Genomic DNA, 19,264 nt, shown 5'->3' with positions numbered 1-19,264 from the left:
CCTCCCTTTTCCCAACTTTCTGGATAAAGAAACTGCCCTGGAAGTTCCAAGATCGTGACCCCCGGCCACATGGAGGGGCTTCTCAAATAGCAATGCCAGACCCTGTCTCTGACATCCTGATTATAATCTGGGAATTGGTATTTTATTAATTTAAGGGACTGGAAATTGGTATAAAAAAAAGTTTTCCAAGGCCAGGGTGTAGCTCGGTGTTGGAATGCTTGTCTACAGAGGAACAGCCTTGGGTTCTATTGCTGGAACTGATGGGGACAAGAACTCAGCACTTTAACTCATAACCAAAGCTGACACCTGCCAGAACCGATCTGAATGGTAAACCAGACCCCTTCAAACTGCCTGAGACATTGAGAGAACACTGACTGCAGGAGAAGCAAATGCATACGGCTGATCCTCACACCCTGGACTTTCTGTGGTCCTTCTGTGGAGGGTGAACACCCTCCCATCGTGTTTCCAGGGAAAGCACTTCTGATTTGCTTGTAGGGACACTTTTACCTATTCTTGTCTTGTTATCATTTTGTTCCTAAATGTGTGATGTGTTTTCAGTGTTAGACACATACTCTCTCTCTTTCTCTTTCCCTCCCTCCCTCCTTCCCTTCCCCCCCTCTCTCTCATATAGGTAGAGCCTGGAGAGATTGCTCAGCAGTAAAGAGCATTGGCTGCTCTTCCAAAGGACCCAGGTTCTATTCCCAGCACCCAGATGACAGCTCATAAAACTCCAGTCCAGGAGATCTGACACCCTCTTCTGGCCTCCACAGGCACTACACACACAGTGCACAGACATAAATTCAGGCTAAACATCCATCCACATAAAAATCCATACACATAAAATTTTAAAAAATTAAATGTGCAGTTAATTCTACTGACCTACCCCTCACCCACAGACACTTGTCTTATTGCTTCCTTGTCTAGACAGAGTTTGTTACAGAACTATGGAAGTACTAGTATATAGTATTACTTTCTCTCCTTATGTAGTTAATGTTACATTAATGCTTATTTGTCTTGCTTCTCCCTCATTTAATAACATGCCTTGGATTTTCCCACAAGCGAGTCCCCCTTGCTCTTCATTCCACCGCAGTGCTCGTCTGACTGTCCTCCCACAGCAAACTCATGAGCTGGTCTGGGTCCTCTGTCCTACAGTAAAGGATGCTTGGAATTCTTCATTACCCACCAGCATAATCCTCATAGATAATTGACCCCCTTTCCAGCTCCAGATGCTGATGCCAGGCCCTGTCCCCTCCAGGAGACCTCCCCATATGTCCTTCCCCCAGTCCAGATGCTCCCACGCTGAATAGGAGCCCCTTTGGAACCTAGATTCCTGGACCTCACAGGCCCTCGTGTGTCTGATGTAGGGTTCTGGACAGAGGCTACCGGAAGACAGGAAGGGACACCTTAGCCCTGCTCAGGCGCATTACCCTCCTCGTGGCTGGCTCAGGTGTGTTTGCCTCCGCTTGTCTCCCGCCTTCCAGGGGCTTGCTCTGCGTATGCAGTTCTCAGCCCTAACTATCTTCTTCCCCGAAAGAACCCTCTAGTGTTCAGAAAATACTAAGCCAAGGTCAGGAAACCAGGGCTCTTTCCTCCCTTCAGAGCTTGGTTGCTTAAGACCATTAGGCGATCGGTTTATACCGTGAAAGCTGTTTTCCTGATGGAAGGAAGGTTTTGAGCGGACCATGGGGTGTGCAGGTAGAACGGGATACGTGGGAAAGGGAAACTAGCGCACTTGCCGAGCAGAGGAAGGAGCTGGGGCGTGGACCGGGAAAGCCAGCTTCTTCCTGGTCCTCGAGAGGTAGGGCTGAAGCTGAAGTTGTGGGGCTCGCTGTTACCATGGGCCATACCTGCCTTGCTTGTGAGCATCGTCGGGTGCTCCTCGTCTCTGTCTCTGAGGTCTGCTACGGAAACAAAACAGAAAGATGTTCCAGAGACTGTCCAGTGACTCAGATCAACAGAGCGCCCTGGCCTCTCTGCACACCTCAAATCTAGTCAGAATAGAATGGGGGTGGAGAGGGAAGGAGGCTCAACGCATTAATCTGGTCTGATGAGCATTTTCCAACTACTCACAGGGGCAGGGAATGAGGATTAATTATTTAGAAGGCCTGATTTTCCAGAGATCTGACTTAACCACACCCCCACCGCATGCATGTGCACACCCATACTTACATACACATTCATGCACACTCACACAGTAATGTGCACACTTGTACACACATGCACATTCACATCCACACACATGCACACTCACACACGACCATGCACTCACACACTTATACACTCACAACTATATATACACACACACTCATACAAACACTCTCATGTACACTCACACACTTAAACATGCTCACACACATTCATGCACACCCTCATGCATGTACACACATGCACTCACACAGACATACACATATGTGCATGCACACACACACACACACACACACACATACACATACATGCATTTATATCCACTCCGACTTAAAATTGAGCCTGAAGGGTTGCACATGCTACCTTGGCACCGCTATGAAACTGTGGCAAACAATGCCTCCAGTCAATCGTGCCCTCCTGGTTGTACTTGCCTCTGGCCAGGGATTTAGGCAAGTGGGCACAGCAGGGGGAGAGAAGCTGGAGCAGCTATCGCTCACTTGTTCCTTCTTCGGAGCTGGTGACTAGCTATGCCCTGTGTCTCTGCCTAGGGCAGACAAGGCATTCTGTTCTCATTCGAGGGAACACCAGCGTGCCTGCTTTTGTGCCCCAAAACCTGCCCACATCTCTGTGAGAAGTGCTTGTCTTTGATTGGTTAGGCCCTCTGAGGGTAATGCTATTTCCTGAGAGGACTCCACTGGTGACAGGGTCAGGGATTATGTCATCCGTAGCACAGTGAAGCAGGGCAGGCATGAGCTTGACAGGAGAGGGTGGGAATGGGAAAAACAGGTGGGAGAAGGGATCCCCAAGGATAGCGTCCCAGGCACGTCCGGCACGGGCAGGGCTGGCTGCGCAGACTCTCAGTACAGCGCAGCGGAATGAGAAAATACTAAATGCCCTGCACATGAAAATGGGCGTAGGAAGAGAGACAAAAGAGCCTGGACAAGGAGGCTGGGATGGAAAGTGAGTCGTCCTCTCCTGACTTTGCCCTTGCACCACCTCACCGCCTGACAGGACTGTCAAGCCGTGAGACCCTGCAGCTACTGCTGCAAAGCTTAGACTCTAGCCTAAAAGAAGACACAGAGAAGGACCCCCAATGAGAAGACACAGAGAAGGACCCCCGATGTCTTTCCCGTTGTTCTTAATACGTCAAAGTAGCATTTCTTGTTCTATGCCATACACATGCATAAAGCATGTGGAAGCAGCTTGGGGAAATGTTCCTTTCTTCTCACAGTCAATGAAGAAATCCTGGCAGGAGCTCAAGGCAGGAACTGAAGCAGAGACCATGGAGGACCCTGCTTGCTGTCTTGTTCCTCCTAGCTTGCTCAGATTTTATTTTTAAAAAATGTAAAGGTTGTTTGATTACTTCATGTGTATGAGTGTTTTTCCTACATGCATGTATGAGTACCACTTATGTGCTTAGGGTTTGCTGAGGACAGAGGATACAGAGGCTTGTGAGCTACCATGTAGGTTCTGGGAATTGAAGCCTGAGTCCTCTAGAAAAGCGGCAAGCACTCTTAACTGCAGAGCCTACCCTCCAATCCCTAAACCTGCTCCCTTATACAACCAGTCCAGGGCTGACATCACCCACATTGAGCTGGGCCCTCCTTAACCAAGAAAATGCCCTACAGATTTCCTTCAGGCAGTCTGATGGATTCATTTGCTCAGATGAAGTTCCTCTTCCCAGCTGGCTCTAGGTTTGGGTTAAGCTGACAAAATGCTAGTCAACATAGTCACTTCCTGGTGGTTGGCAGGAGTGTGTGGGCCGATGCACATGTACTTCGACCGTTGTGAAATGCAGCGAGCGGGCAATGGGCGGTAGATTATGAGCCTTGTCTCCAACTTCTATGTATTTGATGGTGAAGGCGAACGTTTTCAGGGGGCGGGGGGGGTGCATGTCTGTTTTTCACTCTGCAGTGTTGGCGTGATGTCCAGACCAGAGAGGCAAGGCACAGAGAGGACAGTGTGCTGCCCCTTGTCAAGAACCACGTGATTCCACTCGTACGGTGGTGGGATGGAGAGTGCAGAGGAGTGGACAGGATTCTAAGGTGGAGGTTCAGCCAGGTCTAGCCGGGTGTTGTGACTCTGGTTGTCCCACTCTGAGCCTTATACACAAGAGAAAAGGGCTCCCTTTTGAGTACATACACCTCTAAATCATAAAAGATTTCTTTCCTTAGCTATTGGTGCTGGAGAAGTAGCGAAGAGCTTTATCTTAATCCATAAGCAGAGAGAGGAAGCTGGGTCTGGCATAGGCTTTTGACACCTCAAAGTTCCACACCAGTGGACTTCCTCTAACAAGGCCACACTTGTAATCTTTCTAATCCTTTCAAATGGTGTCATTCCCTGAGGAATAAGCATTCAAATACGTGAGTTCATGGGTCCATTCTTATTTAGACCACCACATTCCAATCCCTGGCTCCCATAGGCCTGCAGTCATATCATAATGCAAAATGCAACCAGTTTCAAAAGTCCCCATAGTCTCCCATAGCCTCACAACTCTAGAACTCCAAAGTCTAAGCGCTAAGATTCAAGGCAGTCTGTGTAACCCCTAGTATAACCAACATAAAAAAGAGACCACATACCTCCATCATACAATGACACATAACGTATGTTACCAGTCCAAAAGGGAGGGAAAGGAGCATAGTGAGGAGATATTGGCCAAAGCAAGACCTAAAAGCAGCGGGGCAAACTCCATCCTCGGTATCTCCATGTCTGATATCAAAGCACTCCTCAGATCTGCAGCGTCTTTCAGTTTTGCTGACCAGAGCACACTTCTCCTCTTGGAGCCGGTTCCACACCCAGTCCACAGCTTTCCTGGCAGGTGTCCTACAACTCTGGCATCTCCAGCACATTGAGGCCCCCCAACTCAGGCTCCTCTTTCACAGCCCCATGCAATGGCCTCTCTGGAACTCCACGCAGGGACACCCTGACATATGCCTGACCTCAGCAGCTTTCCTCAGCCAGGAGAGAAAGTTCATAACATCGTTCTTGTATTCTTGACTCTAAAGTCAGAACCGTGTGGCTGAAACTGCACAGTTCTGCTGTTGTCTGCATGTTCGTGAAGCTGGTGCCTGGTGCCTGTAGAGTTTAGGAGAGTCATTTATTGTCTAGTTTCAGTTCCAAACACCCACGTGGTGGCTCACAACCATCCATAACTCCTGTTTCCAAGGATATGACTCTGAATAGAAGTTTCCTGCTCCTTCCTTCTGGAAGACACTACTTTCACATTTAAAGTTTTAGTGCTCCCCACCCCAGCAGCTGTTTGATAGAAGTTCAGATTGTATTTCTCACAGCTCCCTGAAAAGGCCTTTCTTCTGTGCAACTATATCTCCAATACCTACATAGCAACTTTTGTTTATCATTTTCATCTTTAAAAAATATCTTATATGGATGAATGTCTGCTTGTACGTTTCTGCACCATGTGTGTGCCTGGTCTTCTATCTGACTGATTCTGAACTTGGTGTCGAATGACCCCATTGACAGTTCCATTCTTAGGAAACCATTGACACCTCTCTAGGATGCTTCCTTAGTCTGAGGCCCCTGGAGGACTCAGACGCCTCAATAATGATGCAGGATCTGGTGAAGGGTCACTTGGTAGCTCTCTAACGAACATGTGAAAGTCATCAAATGGTTCTTAGTGTCCTTGACTCCTCTCTCCCCTCTCTCTATACTCACTTAGCTCTGGTCCTTAGTTCCACTTCCTTCCCAGAGCCTCCTCCTCAAATACCTTTCTTCTGTGTAAGTGTATAGCTGGGCCTGGTACTGAGCATTTAACCCAAGCCTTACATATGCTAGGAAAGCATTTTATCAATAAACGATACCCCCTAGTACTGCCCCCATTAGGGAAGGTCTCAAGAAGCCCAGGCTGACTGCAAATTCATTATGTAGCTGAAGATGGTCCACCTCCCAAGTGCTGAGGTTACAGGCGCGTACCACCACGCATGGTCCCAATCCCCTCTTTCACTAAGTTGTCTACACTGACTTTGAATTTGCTGTGTAGCCCACCCTTGTCCTTGTGATCCTCCTGCTTCAGCCTCCCAAGTAGCTGTGATCACAGGCCTACATGCTGTACTCACTTCCTCTAACTTCTTCAAAGTTCTTCTTCCGTCTTTTGCTCTTGCTCTCCCTTTATGCCATTTTCTCTGGCTCTCTTGATCACCACTGCCCAAGAGCGTACCCTTGAATCTGCATCTCCAGGCTCAGTTCTCCCTGAGCCACCCATCCCTTCCTGAAGATGTGCAGGTGTTCCTCCATAGCCTTTAAGTGATCCGGGACCATGTGCTCTTCTTCAGATGGCTCCTCTGCCTGCCCTCCTGCCCCTGACATGGCCACTCTCCCAGATAAGAAACCCAAATGCCTGCTGTGCATTCACCTGAAACTGCTTTCTTATCCTAAAACCAAGCAAATCCTGGCAATTCTAAGATGATCTGGGCTCCATCTCCCCAGCTCTGCTCATTCCACTGTCAACCACTCAGTATCTCTCACCTGTTCCAGGGGTGGCCTCTGGTATTTTCTCTGCTTCCCTTCCTGCCCATCTGCTGTATTTCCTGGTGTGCAAGCAAGTCTGGTCTCCCTGGGATGGAGTTGTACTGGAGCTAGCTGGGTTTCTCAGCCTTTGGAAGGAGTGTGAGTTTTAGGATGGGAAGATCCTATGGAACTAGTAGGCTCTGGCTCAGGCTGCAGCGCCTAGGCTGGCACCCGTAGTCCACACATTCCCAGCTTCCGGTGAAGAGGGGAAGGACGTTATGTATATCAGACCATTCTGGAAACTTTGCCCAGTGCCCTACGTGGTCCATGAAGCTAACTCACATTTGGATACGCTTTCAGAGAGATTTCTGGAATCTGGGTGAAAGTTTAGGCTACACGAAAACAAAACTTCACTTGAGTGATGCGAGAGAAATTGGATCCACTTTCTGCTTTTAAAGGAATATAGTCAAATCTACCTAGAGTTTTAGTATTTGTGTGTGTATGTGTGCGTGCGCGCATGTGTGTGTGTGTGTGTGTGTGTGTGTATGTGTGTGTGCACATACTTGCCCACACAATGGTGTCCGTGTGCAGGTCACAGAACAATTTGCGGGAGTTCTTTCTCTCAGTTTACTTTGCAGGAACCAGGCTCGGAACTTGGCTCTTCAGGGTCAGCAGTAAGAGACTTTACTCACGCAAACATTTCCAGGCCCATACCCAGAGTTCTAAGTGTCTGCATGCTAGCTGATCCAGGACACTTTCTATTTTATTTTATTTTATTTTATTTTATTTTATTTTATTGTTGTTGTTGTTCTTGTTTTGAGACAGGGCCTCACTATTTGTTCTGGATGTCTGGAACTCCCTATGTAAGCCAGGCTGGCCTCAAACTCACAGATTTCTGCCTGCCTCTGCCTTCTAAGTGCTGGAATTAAAAGTGTGCACCACCACCTGGCAGATCCGGGACACTTTCAAGTGTCTATCATAACTAAATAATCATTATAATATTTGTAATAATAGGGGCTAGAGAAATGGCTCGGTAGTTAAGAACACTCGATGCTCTTACAGGGAATCCAGGTTCAGTTCCCAGTGGGTCCCAGCATCCAATGGTAACATGACTTTCAAGACATCCTCTGACCTCTCGGGACAGTGTATGCATGTGATGCTCATACATACATACAGATAAAACACTCGTACACGTAAAATAAGAATCAATACATCTTTTAAAATATATTTGTAATAATAAAGAGGAAGAAACTTAATGTTAATAAAGGAAAAATGCTTATATGGTGGTGTATTATGCATATTATATATTATGCTGCTAATCAAATGACCTTTCTATATACTAAAAATAAGTAAATATGTAGGTAAAATCATATTAAATATAATAAGGTTACAAAAATACATTCACAGACTTAAAAATTGCCGTGTGTGTCTTCCATAATAAAAAAAATGACTAAGTTCAAAAAGTAGCTTTTAAAAAGAAAGTATATTTTACTCTCTAGGAATAAGGCAAATATGGACACTCATGATCTCTGTTCAGCTATAGTGCTACTCGTCCTTGCTACAGCAACTATCTGGTGCTTGATGATAGCATACTCTTAGGGCCCCAGAGTCTACTCAAAACCATTAGAAATTGATCAATATGGTAAAGCTAGAGGATGCAAAAAAAAAAAGCACATTTCTATATACTAGCAATGAGCTGTCCCAAAGAAAGGTCAGTAAAACAGTCCCTTTATAACGCTACGGAGCAGCAAAGGCACCGAGGGCACACGCTAGGAAAATGACAGTCTGTTCCTTTAAGAGTGCTGGGGAGACTGGATAGCACACACAGAAGGATGAACGAGACTTTTACCTCACCTACAACACAAGAACGAACTCCAAATGATCTAAAGACTTAAGTGTGAGCCCTGAAACTATGAGAGTGCTGGAAGAACTCTGTGCCATGAGCTCGGTGATGGTATTTCAGATATGCCTTAAGTGCTCATTCCACAGACGCAAGACCGGGCGATTATCTCAAGCTCACAGCTTCTGCACGGAGAAGGCAGCAATCAGCTGAATGACAAGGCCAGGCTGAGCAACAGACCTACGGACTGGGAGAAAATATTGACATGGCCTACATCTAAGAAGGGTGCCAACAAGAATTCACAGGGAATTCAACTCAATAAGAAAGTGAACAACCAGATTTAAAGCAGAATGAAGACACACCCTTGCCTGCCATTTTTCTCTTTCAAAAGAGCCCTGCAATGTAGATGGAGCAGTGGGGCTGTGTCCCGCCACCCAGCTAGCTTTACACCCGAAATAATTACATGGAAACCGTATTCATTTAAACACTGTCTGGCCCATTAATTTCAGCCTCTTATTGGCTAATTCTCACATCTTGATTAACCCATTTCTAATAATCTGTGTAGCACCACAAGGTGGTATCTTACCAGGAAGGAACTTAGCCTGCCTCCATCTCAGAGAGGAGAGCTATGGTGTCTGCCTGAGGCGTCTGCCTGACTCTGCTTTCTTTCTCCCACAATTCTGTTCTGTCTACTCCGCCTACCTAATTTTCTGTCCTATTAAAGGGCCAAGGCAGTTTCTTTATTAACCAATAAAAGTAACACATAGACACTCTTCCATCACTGCAAGTGGCCAGTAAAAGCTGGAAAAGCCCCTGTCAACAAGGTGTGAAGGAGCGGTGAGTTCCATGCGCGGTGGGCATGGGTGCAGAGTTATATAGCTGTTCCCAAAATCACAGGGATCTCCAGACAACAAACGGAATTAGCGTGCCATAGTATCTCAGGGCTTATATTTAGAGGTTTGGAATTCGGTGTTTTGAACAGATGTCTGCATTTCCACAGTCCCCAGGGCACTGTGCACAGCAGCTAAGTTACAGTATAAAGAGGGCATGTTCTCAATAGTACAGTAGACAGCCCTTTACAAAAGGGATGGCTGCCGTTTGTGGCAACCTGGACGGACCTGCACGACGTTATTCAAAGTCTAAGAAGCTAGACACAGGATAGATACCTAATGCTAATGATTCTCAGTCTCTCTCATAAGCCCAAATTCTGACCCAAATATTCCCTATTTTTAATTGCCAGAAAGAGATCTCCACGAAGTTTAAAACCAATTCACTTCTTCTCACTCTCTTTCCATCCCACCCCTCCCCCTTCCTCTCTCCCTCTTCCGCTCTTCTTTTTCTCCCCCTCTAGCCCCCTCCTCTTGTTTTGCTTTGAGAGAGGGTTTAGTGTAGCCCAGACTGGCCTCAGACCTATGTATTTGAGGATGACCTGCCTCGCCCTCTCAAGGGCTGAGCAACACTGTGCTCTTAGGCACAATTCTAAATTGACTGTGCATCTTAAATACTGCACATCTCACTCACAGGCAGAGCCCAGAACAAGTGAAGTCACAGAAGCCAGCAGAAGAACAGTTATTCAAGCCTGTTGAAATACTACTGCCCAGCAAAGTGACTGTAGTTATGATGTAGGTATGCAGTAGAATTTGGAACTGTCAGCATTCATTCTGGGTGTTCTCACCAAAATAAAATCCTAAGGGACCTGAGAGTTGGCTCAGCAGTGAAGAGCGCTGGCTGCTCTTCCAGAAGACCCAGGTTCAATTCCCAGCACCCACATGGCAGCTCACAACTGTCTGTAACTCCAGTACCAGGGGGTCCAATGTCTTCTTCTCAGCTCTGTTGTCACCAGACACACACAGGTTACACGTGCAGACAAAGCACCCATACGCACAAAATAAAAAAAAATGAAATTTACAAAAAAGAAGCCTAAATATCCAAGGTGACAGATAGGCTAACTAGTCTGACTCAATTAATCCACATTTATGTCTCTATTATGTTCTATACCCTGCTAACAATCAGTTTATAATACTTGTTTTTTTTTTTAAATTAATCAAGGGGCTGGAGAGATGGCTCTAGTGGTTAAGAGCATTGATTACTCTTCCCAAGGTCCTGAGTTCAATTACCAGCAATCACATGGTGGCTCACAACCATCCATAATGAGATCTGGTACCCTCTTCTTGCGTGTAGGCCTATATGCAGGCAAAACACTGTATATATAATAAATTTATTTTAAAAAATAATCAAAATTCATTTTCTAAAAGAGTCTTCTCAGTCTCTGCGGCTTCTCTAGACAGGTTGCCGTTCTAATTGTGTCGAGAAAAAAGGCTGTGCAGTTTTTGGTGACAATTAGCAGGGTTAGGTAGTTTTAATTCCCACGAGCACATTTGGGTCAAACAACCCCTGTGGTTTTGGGCTACATCACTGCACAAATTCCATTTTCCCAAACAATTTCTGACACTCCAGGCACAGTGGTCCTCCTCCAAGTGCTGCACCCACCCCCTCCACTCCCCCCACTCCACACCCACCCCCAGCTCACTGTGTGTGCTGGATGTCTGAGCTCCCGGTTGTGTGACATCATAGAAGCGGACAGAAACTAGCTCGGTGAAGCTTATCTGTGGAACTGGTGTGTGGGGGACTCAGACCTCAAGAGGGAACATAGAGAAACAAGACAGGGGCCAACAGGGTCCCAACCTTAGAGGGACATGCCTCCCTTCACATTATCTGGTCTTTTTCACTCTGGGAATTGACATCCAAATAGAAGGGAGACTCAGGCTGGACTGGAAATTAACACTGAAGACCAGAAGACAACCTTGTCTTCGTCCATTTCCTCATCAGTAGAGAGGGAGTGCTAGGCCAGGTTGTCTCCAGGGCCTGATTTACTGACCAACGCAGGGCAGGTCAGTGTGATGGTGGCACACAAAGCCAGTGTGACCTTGGAGCCAGGTGAGGTGAAGGCCTGAACTGGTTGCCTAAGCTCCATCTGCTTGGTGGCTAAGGCCAGGGCAGCACGTCCCAGCCTAGCCTCTCCTAGGCTGCAGGAAGTGGTGGTATACCAATGCTGCTAACTGTGTGGCCTGAAGAAAACAGTTTTCCAAACAAGACTGGAAAGAGTCCCACATTCATAACAGAAATAATTAGTTACCAGAATCATCCCCCCGAGATAGAAACTTCCATCAGTCCCTTGAGAATCTGTGCAGACATCAGTCATTCTTGGTTTTGAAACATGTACGGTATTTTCTTTTCCAGAATATTTTTTAAATCCAAGATAATTAATAACAAATTTAAGAATATATGCTAATACTGTCAAGTGTAGTACCATTACAAGGGAAATCACCACTCTAGTCTCCAGAATGGGAAAGAGAAGGAAGGAAGAGGGGAGAGGCTTCCGCCCAGATCTGGCCATGCTGCTGCCCGAGACTGGACCACGCAGCACCTGCTCTTCATTCTTTCCCCCGGGTCTTGTCCTCCCTGTCACTCACCTGCCTTTCCTAGACGCCTCATGAACTTCTCTTCCCGGCCAGTGCACTGTGCTCTCAGCAGCCAGAATCCATCCCCACCACAAAAGGAAGATGCCAAGTTTCATATTCTGGACAGCCAACATAGATTTCCCAGTCAAACAGCTCTCCCGAGAAGCCGTAAGAAGGCGGAGAAGGAGCCGGTGGGGAGCCGCTGCCGGTCCTCTCTTATGGCATCCTTGCTGTGTTGTTATTAGGATGTTTACTCCTGCACAAATGAAGCCGCAGTCTGTAATCTGGCCAGCGGGAGAAAGCAATTTCCACTAACCCCACAAATCCTCCTGCGTCAGATGTCAGGGATTTTCTGAACTGAGGTTGAATTCCTGTGCCCTGTGGGACAGTCCTTGGGGCTGGTCTAAATTAGTCCATCATCAAATGTGGGGAGGGTCTGGGTTTTCCAGTCAGCTGGATAGAAAAAAGAAAGTAAGTACGGAAAGGCAGAGGCGCCGTCTGTCTGCTTGCCATGATCCTGTCCTGGTCTAGCTGAAGCTTCTAGGTGTTTCTAGCTTACTCATGGCTTCTGCACCTTTGGGGTTGATACCTGGTGGGCGGTTATAACTGGGGTTAAAAGGGCAATGGCGGAGAGGCTTTGTCATGATGTGCAATGTTCCTCTCATCAGCCTCACTGGGCTTTTGCATTTGGAAACGTCTGGAAATAAATGAACCGCCGTCAAGTGTTATCCTTTAACACTTGCCCAGAGACCCTGGCACATAATCTGTAGGTCCAGGCTTCTGTCTCCATCACAGGCTAGAGTCAAGATCCCATGGAAGAGGGCTACATCCAAGACTCCAAATTACTAACTCTGCCAAGCTAAGCTCACACAGTTGAGAACTTTCAGACTGTGCTGACAGACTGAGCCAGGGTTCCCAGCACTCCGTAGCGGAAGAGGCATCCTGAAACTCAGGCCACCTGGCTGGCCTTGTGCTTTCCATAGAGTCAAAGTTGTCTCTGAACTCCTGATCTTCCTGTCTCCAGAGGGGTAGAATCTTTAAGAGACAGGGCCTAGGCCAGGTGTTGTGGTGCATAGCTATAGTTTCAGTATTCTGGGAGGCTGAGGCAGGAAGATTATATATTTGAGGCCAGCCTAGTTTACACGGCAAGACTACATTGAAGAACCAAGACATTAAATGGAAGGAGGAGTAACTCGAGGAGGAGGGGGGGGGAAGGAGGAGGAGGAGGAGGAGGAGGGGGAGGGGGGAGAAGGGGGAGGGGGAGGAGGGGGAGGAGGAGGAGGAGGAGGAGGGGGGGGAGGAGGGCGAGGAGGGAGGGAGGAGAGGGAGGAGGAAGGAGGAGGAGGAGGGGGAGGCGGAGGGGAGGGGGAGGGAGGAGAGGGAGGAGGAGGAGGAAGAGGTAGGAGCTACTGTAAGATAATGGGGAGGAGGTCCCATCTTGATGAGATTACTGTAGCTCTCAAAAGACCTTGTTTATTTCTAAGACTGTAGAGTCTTATTAAAAGAGCAAAGATGATGCCAAGTCCACCGGCTCCACCGGCTGGATCCTACACACCCTTCTCCAGGGTCTCTCACTGAGTCTGCCTACCCCTCCCCTCCATCATCCTCCCCAGTCTGCCAGGTCTAGCCAGGGTCCCACATCCAGTGCCCTGACACAGACTGGTCAACTCTGCTGGAGTCACAACCAACCTTTTCCATCAGGACCCAGAGTGTCTGTCCCCAAATGCACAGGCCCCCTCCCATACCAAGTCCAACCTCTCTGACCAGTCAGATCCACTCCCACACTCCAGGTCTGGACCAGAACGCACATCCCACACACCAGTCCTCTGTCCACCTGACTTTACCCCACCAGAGCCATTTCCAACATTTAGGCACAATCCACCTACACATCATTTCTTTTGCCCCAACCTGTTCTCTCCATATCAGACTTAGAAATAACAAAAGAAAACTACATACCAAGATCACATTGCAAAAGTACAAATAATATGAATGATCAATCCAGTAACTTGCTTCCCAAACCTACCAGTCCTGTAATGTGTGAGTTCCCTCTGTATGCTGTGATTACCATTAAAGAATAAAGAAACTTCTTTGGACCTATAGCACGGCAGAACTTAGGTAGGGAAAACGACACGGACCGTTGGGAGAAAGGAGGGCAGAGTCAGAGAGAAGCCATGTAACTCTCCAGAGACAGACGCTGGGAACTTTAACAGGTAAACCACAGCTACGTGGCGATACACAGATTAATAGAAATAGGTTAAATTAATATGTAAGAGTTAGCTAATAAGAAGCTAGAGCTAATGGGCTAAGCAGTGATTTAAATAATACGGTTTCTGTGTGGTTATTTTGGGTCTAAGCTAGCCGGGCAGCTGGGAAGGAAAAGCGGCCTCCTTGCAACAATCCTGGAGTAATGCTGACAAATGAGAATTACCTAGATGAGCCCCAGGACACATAATTTAAAAGAAAAATCATAAACTTTATCAAATCATTAAAGAATTTAAAGAATGCACTAGAAAGACCTTAATGATATTAAGGAGAAGAACTTGAGGCAGACAAATGCCTGAGTGAGTCCCAAGAAAACACAGACATAAGGCCGATAGAAATGATGAAGACACTCCAGGACTTGAGATTGGGATCCAGTAAGGAGAGAGAAATGGTGAAAGGGACTCAAGCTGAAATGAGAATGGAACTGAAAAGCAGTAACCGAAATGGAAAACTCAAAGGAAAGTCTTATAAGTAGAACGGATTAAGCAGAATACAGAATATCAGGACCCAAAGATAACGTAGAGGATTTAGACCAGATAAACAAGAAATATGGAAAACATTTTAAAACACAGGAAAGGAACATACAGAAAACATGGGACACCATGAAAAGTCCAAGCCTTTGAATTATAGGCATAGATGAGGAAGAAGAATCCGAAGTCAATGGTATAGGCCAGATCTTCAATAAAATCACAAAAGAAAACTTCCCCCAAACTAAGGAAAGAACACACCCATATGGATACAAGAAACACATAGAATTCCAAATAGGTAAGACCAGAAAAGAAAATCTGCACAGCATCTCATAGTCAAAACACTAAGTACACATAACAAAGAAAGTATATTGAGAGCTTCAAAGAAGAAACACAGTCACATATAAAGGAAACCCTACCAGAATAACAACTGATTTCTCAATGAAAACTTTGAAAGTCAAAAGAGCTTGCGGCAATGCGTTCCAAGCCCTAAAAGACCCTGATGGCCAACCTAGACTAATATACCCAGCATAACTATCCTCCATAGTTAAAGGGAAAAAAAACTTTCCATGATGTTTCCATGATGGCCTTTTAAAATTACATTTAAAAAACCAAACACCAAGAAAAAACAGAAAGCAATATTTTAGGCTTAAGAAAAGAATGAGCACAGCCAAGAGACCATGAAAAGAAATATAAGCCATGATTACTAAAACACAAACAACAACAATAAAGCCAACAACACAGTAACCACAATTGACACACACATTTCAATAATAATTTTAAATACCAATGGCTTCAATTCTCAAAAGACATAGATTGACTGCATGGACCAAGAAATAATAGCTGTCTGTTGTCTTCAAGAAACATATCTTGATTTCCAAGATAGAAAGTGCCTTAAAGGATGAATAAACATGCTCCAATCAAATGGGACTAGGATGCAAGCAGGCATGGTTATCCTAATATCTGAAAAAACAGGCTTCAAATTGAAGCTAGTTAGAAGAGACAAAGAGAATGCCCCCTCCATTCCCATCAAGGGACCCAAGAAGACATTACCACCCTAAACATACAGCCACCAAACTTTGACACCCTCAATTTCATGAAAAATGTACTATTTAATTTAAAAATACAGATTAAAATATGTCCATTAATAGTAGATGGTTTCAATACCCCTCTTTTTTCAATAGACAGATCATTGAACAAAAAACCAGAAACATTAGAATTACATGACATCATACATCAAATGGACCTAACAGATGCAGAATATTCCACCCAAACACCACATTCTATTAGGTAGCATATGAAAGCTTTTCTAAAATAGACCACATCCAGGGACACAAAACAAATCTTACAAATTCAAAAGATTTAAGTAACTTTATGTTTCCTATCTGACCACAGTACAGTAAAACTTAAAATCAGCAACAAGCAAATCTCTAGTAATCATACAAACTCATGAAGGAAATAACTCATTACTGAATGATGAATGGGTTGGAAAAGAAATAAAATTTTTCTGGAGCTAAATGAACAAGAAAACACAGCATGACAAAACCTCTTGGTCTCACTGAAAGCAGTTGCATGATGGAAACTTATATCTCTAAGTGCCTACATTGAAAAATCAGAAAAAGTACAAATAAATGACTTAATGATGCAGCTAAAAAGTTTGAAAAAAAAACATGAACAAACTAAATCTAAGACCAGTCAATGGGAAAAAAATAATAAAAATGTGAACAGAGGTCAATGAAATAAAAACAAAGAAACAATACAAAGAATTAAGAAATCTAAGAGCTGGTTCTTTGAGAAGATAAGCAAGATCCACAAACCCTTCACCCAACTAATAAGAAAAAAAAAGAGAGGATACAAAATGAACAAGGAACTATTACAGAAGACACCAATGAAATTAAAAATATTATAAAGGGATGAATTAAAAACCTGTATTTTATTAATCCTAAAAGAAATGGATACATTTTAAAATTTAGCCAAATTGCATAAAACCAAGAGAGGCCAACAGTTTAAACAGACCCTTTCTTAAATACTTTTCTATTACTGTGGCAAAACACCACGATGGAGGGAACTTATAAAAGGAAGCTTTTAATTTGGGGCTCACAGTTCCAGAGGATCAGAGTCCACGACATCACAGTAGAGAGCATGGCTACAGGCAGCTGGGCACAGCCACTGAAGCAATAGCTGAGAGCTTACATCTGCTAAAGCAGAGACAGAGAGACAGGAGAGAGAGGGGGGAGAGGTGGGAGAGAGAGAGAGGGAGAGAGAGAGAAAGCAAGCACGAGCACTCTAGCTAGGAATGGTGTGGGCTTTTGAAACCTCAAAGCCCACCCCCACTGGCACGCCCTCTCCAACAGACCACACCTTTTACTACTTCCCAAACAGTGTTCCACCATCTGGGGACCATGAAATCAAACTTACGAGCCTATGGGGAACATTCTCGTTCAATCACAGATACATAACAAATGAGGAGATTCAAATAGGGATTAAAAAGCGTTCCAGAAAAAAAACAAAAACAAACAAACAAACACAAGTTCAGGGCCAGATTCACAGCAGAATTCTACAAGGCATTCGAAGAAGACCTAACACCTATCCTTCTTAAATATTCAAAAACAGAAAAAGGTGAACACTCCCGAACTTCTACCAGAAAGTCAGTATCACTTCTATTCAATCCAGGTAAAGACACAACAAGGAAGAGAAACTGCAGGCCAGTGTTCCCAGTGCACACCGACATAAAGGTGATATATTAAATACTTACAAATTGAATACAGATACACACCAAAAAGATTACCCTTCATGACCAAGTTGGTTTTATCCCCGAAATGTAGGAATGAGTCAACATACACAAGTCAACAAATGCAATAAATCTCATAAATGGACTTAAAGACAAAAATCATGTGGTCATCTCAATAGATGCAGAAAAAGCCTTTGACAAAATCCAACACGGCTTCATGATAAAAGTCCCAGAGAATGTAAGACTAGAGGGAACCCACCTCAAACAATAAAAACTGTATATGAAAAGCCCACAGCCAACATCATAGTAAATGGAGAAAAGCTTGAAGCAATCCTGCTGAGTCAGGAACGAGTCGAGGCTATACACTCTTCTCACTTCTTTGCAATATGGTGCTTGAATTACTAGGTGGAAAAATAAGTCAAGAGAAAGAAATTAAAGGAATGTAAATAGAGAAGTCAACTGTTCATATTTAAAGATGACATGATATTTTATGTTAGAGATCCTAAAAATTCTACCTGAAAATTTCTCATTTAGTGATCAATGGGTGCTGCCATCCCTGGGCTGGAGGTCCTGGGATCTATTAGAAAGAAGGCTGAGCAAGTCATGGGAAGCAAGTTAGTAAACAACACTCCTCCAAGGCCTCTGCGTCAGCTCCTGCCTGCAGGATCCAGCCCTGTTTGAGTTCCTGTCCTGACTTCCTTCAATGATATGGAAGTGTAAACCAAATAATCTCTTCCCTCCCCAACTTGCTTTTTGGTCATGGTCACAGCAACAGAAACCCTAACTAAGACAACGATCTAACAAGAACCCCAACACCAGGCATGAAAAGCCCTGCTTTGAGTTGTTGGTCAGGGTAGTCCAAGAGACTCCCAAAACATAGTAGGTGATTGCTACTGCCTTTGGTTGCCCCCTAGAGGTGGAAGGCTGAGGTCCCTGTCGCTAAAGACAACATGTACCAGAGACCTCTGAGCTGGAACTGATTTTAAAACCTCCTTCCTGAGGACCAGAAGGCACCATAAAGCTTCCAGAAGAAGTAGCAACCGACAGTCCTACCCAACTCTGATGCCTGTGAACCACAGCAACAGTCAGCCAAGGGTGTGGTAGGGCCACGCTGTTGCCAGTTACCAATAACTCTCTTACTGGACTCAAAACCATCTCAACAAAAGGAAAATCATGTCTCGCCCTGGACACCAAGGCTAGTGAAGTCATGGATATTGCAGGAGAATCTGTTTCTGCGACCTTACTAAACTCCAGTCTAAATATCTGTCCTTCAAACCACAGGTAAGTGTAGCCCTAACCCTTCATTAAGGAAACTTCTCTTTGCAACAGAGACCAATACAGAAAATCCCAACCAATCAAATTACAGAGTTGTGGGGCCAGTCCTAACTCATACATATATGAAACACTTCTGTACCTAAGACTCAGGGATCATTTTGGAAGAGGAGGTAGAGAGCATTTGTAAGCGCCAGAGGATCAGGGAGCTCTCTGTATGATAGTGAATAGGGGAAAGCCAGGAGGCCTCAACCTTGTACATAAATGACAGGCAGCCAAGGAATTATATATATAATATTATATATATATAGTTTATATATTATAGTTTATAGATAATATTGTATATAATTCTTTGGTCACATGTATACATGTGCATACACACACACACATATATATATATATACATAGTACATACATATACACATACACATAGTCTTGTGGTAGTTTTTTTGAAACCTCAAGAAAAAGGGATTCACCTGAATGTTTACATTCTAGAGGAAAAATCTGACAGAATTTCTTGGGCTTGACTTCCTCGTCTCATTAGAATGTCTTCTGATAACATCTAAACAGAGGCAAATTTGGATTTGTTCAATATTATATGACTCGAATTTGCAAAGCAAAC

The 19,264-nt window shown here is 44.9% G+C and overlaps 1 protein-coding gene across 3 annotated transcripts in view; it reads right to left on the bottom strand.

The window, feature by feature from the left end:
- LOC119826569 (gamma-aminobutyric acid receptor subunit rho-1) overlaps positions 1-12,044 on the bottom strand; it is a 29,559-nt gene extending 17,515 nt beyond the window's left edge. Inside the window, exons 1-2 of one of the 3 annotated variants that reach the window (XM_038347957.1) lie at positions 11,923-12,044; positions 1,848-1,901 (exon numbers count right to left, since the gene is read on the bottom strand). In XM_038347957.1, the coding sequence (XP_038203885.1) occupies positions 1,848-1,901; positions 11,923-12,044 (176 nt within the window). The remainder of the gene's footprint in view (positions 1-1,847; positions 1,902-11,922) is intronic. The other 2 variants (XM_038347958.1, XM_038347959.1) reach the window with 2 other exon arrangements.
- Between the last annotated feature and the right edge of the window lie 7,220 nt (positions 12,045-19,264).

The sequence above is a fragment of the Arvicola amphibius genome, chromosome 11 (assembly GCF_903992535.2).
Source record: "Arvicola amphibius chromosome 11, mArvAmp1.2, whole genome shotgun sequence".
Classification (NCBI taxonomy): Eukaryota; Metazoa; Chordata; class Mammalia; order Rodentia; family Cricetidae; genus Arvicola; species Arvicola amphibius.
This window is presented reverse-complemented; position numbering and strand designations above follow the sequence as displayed.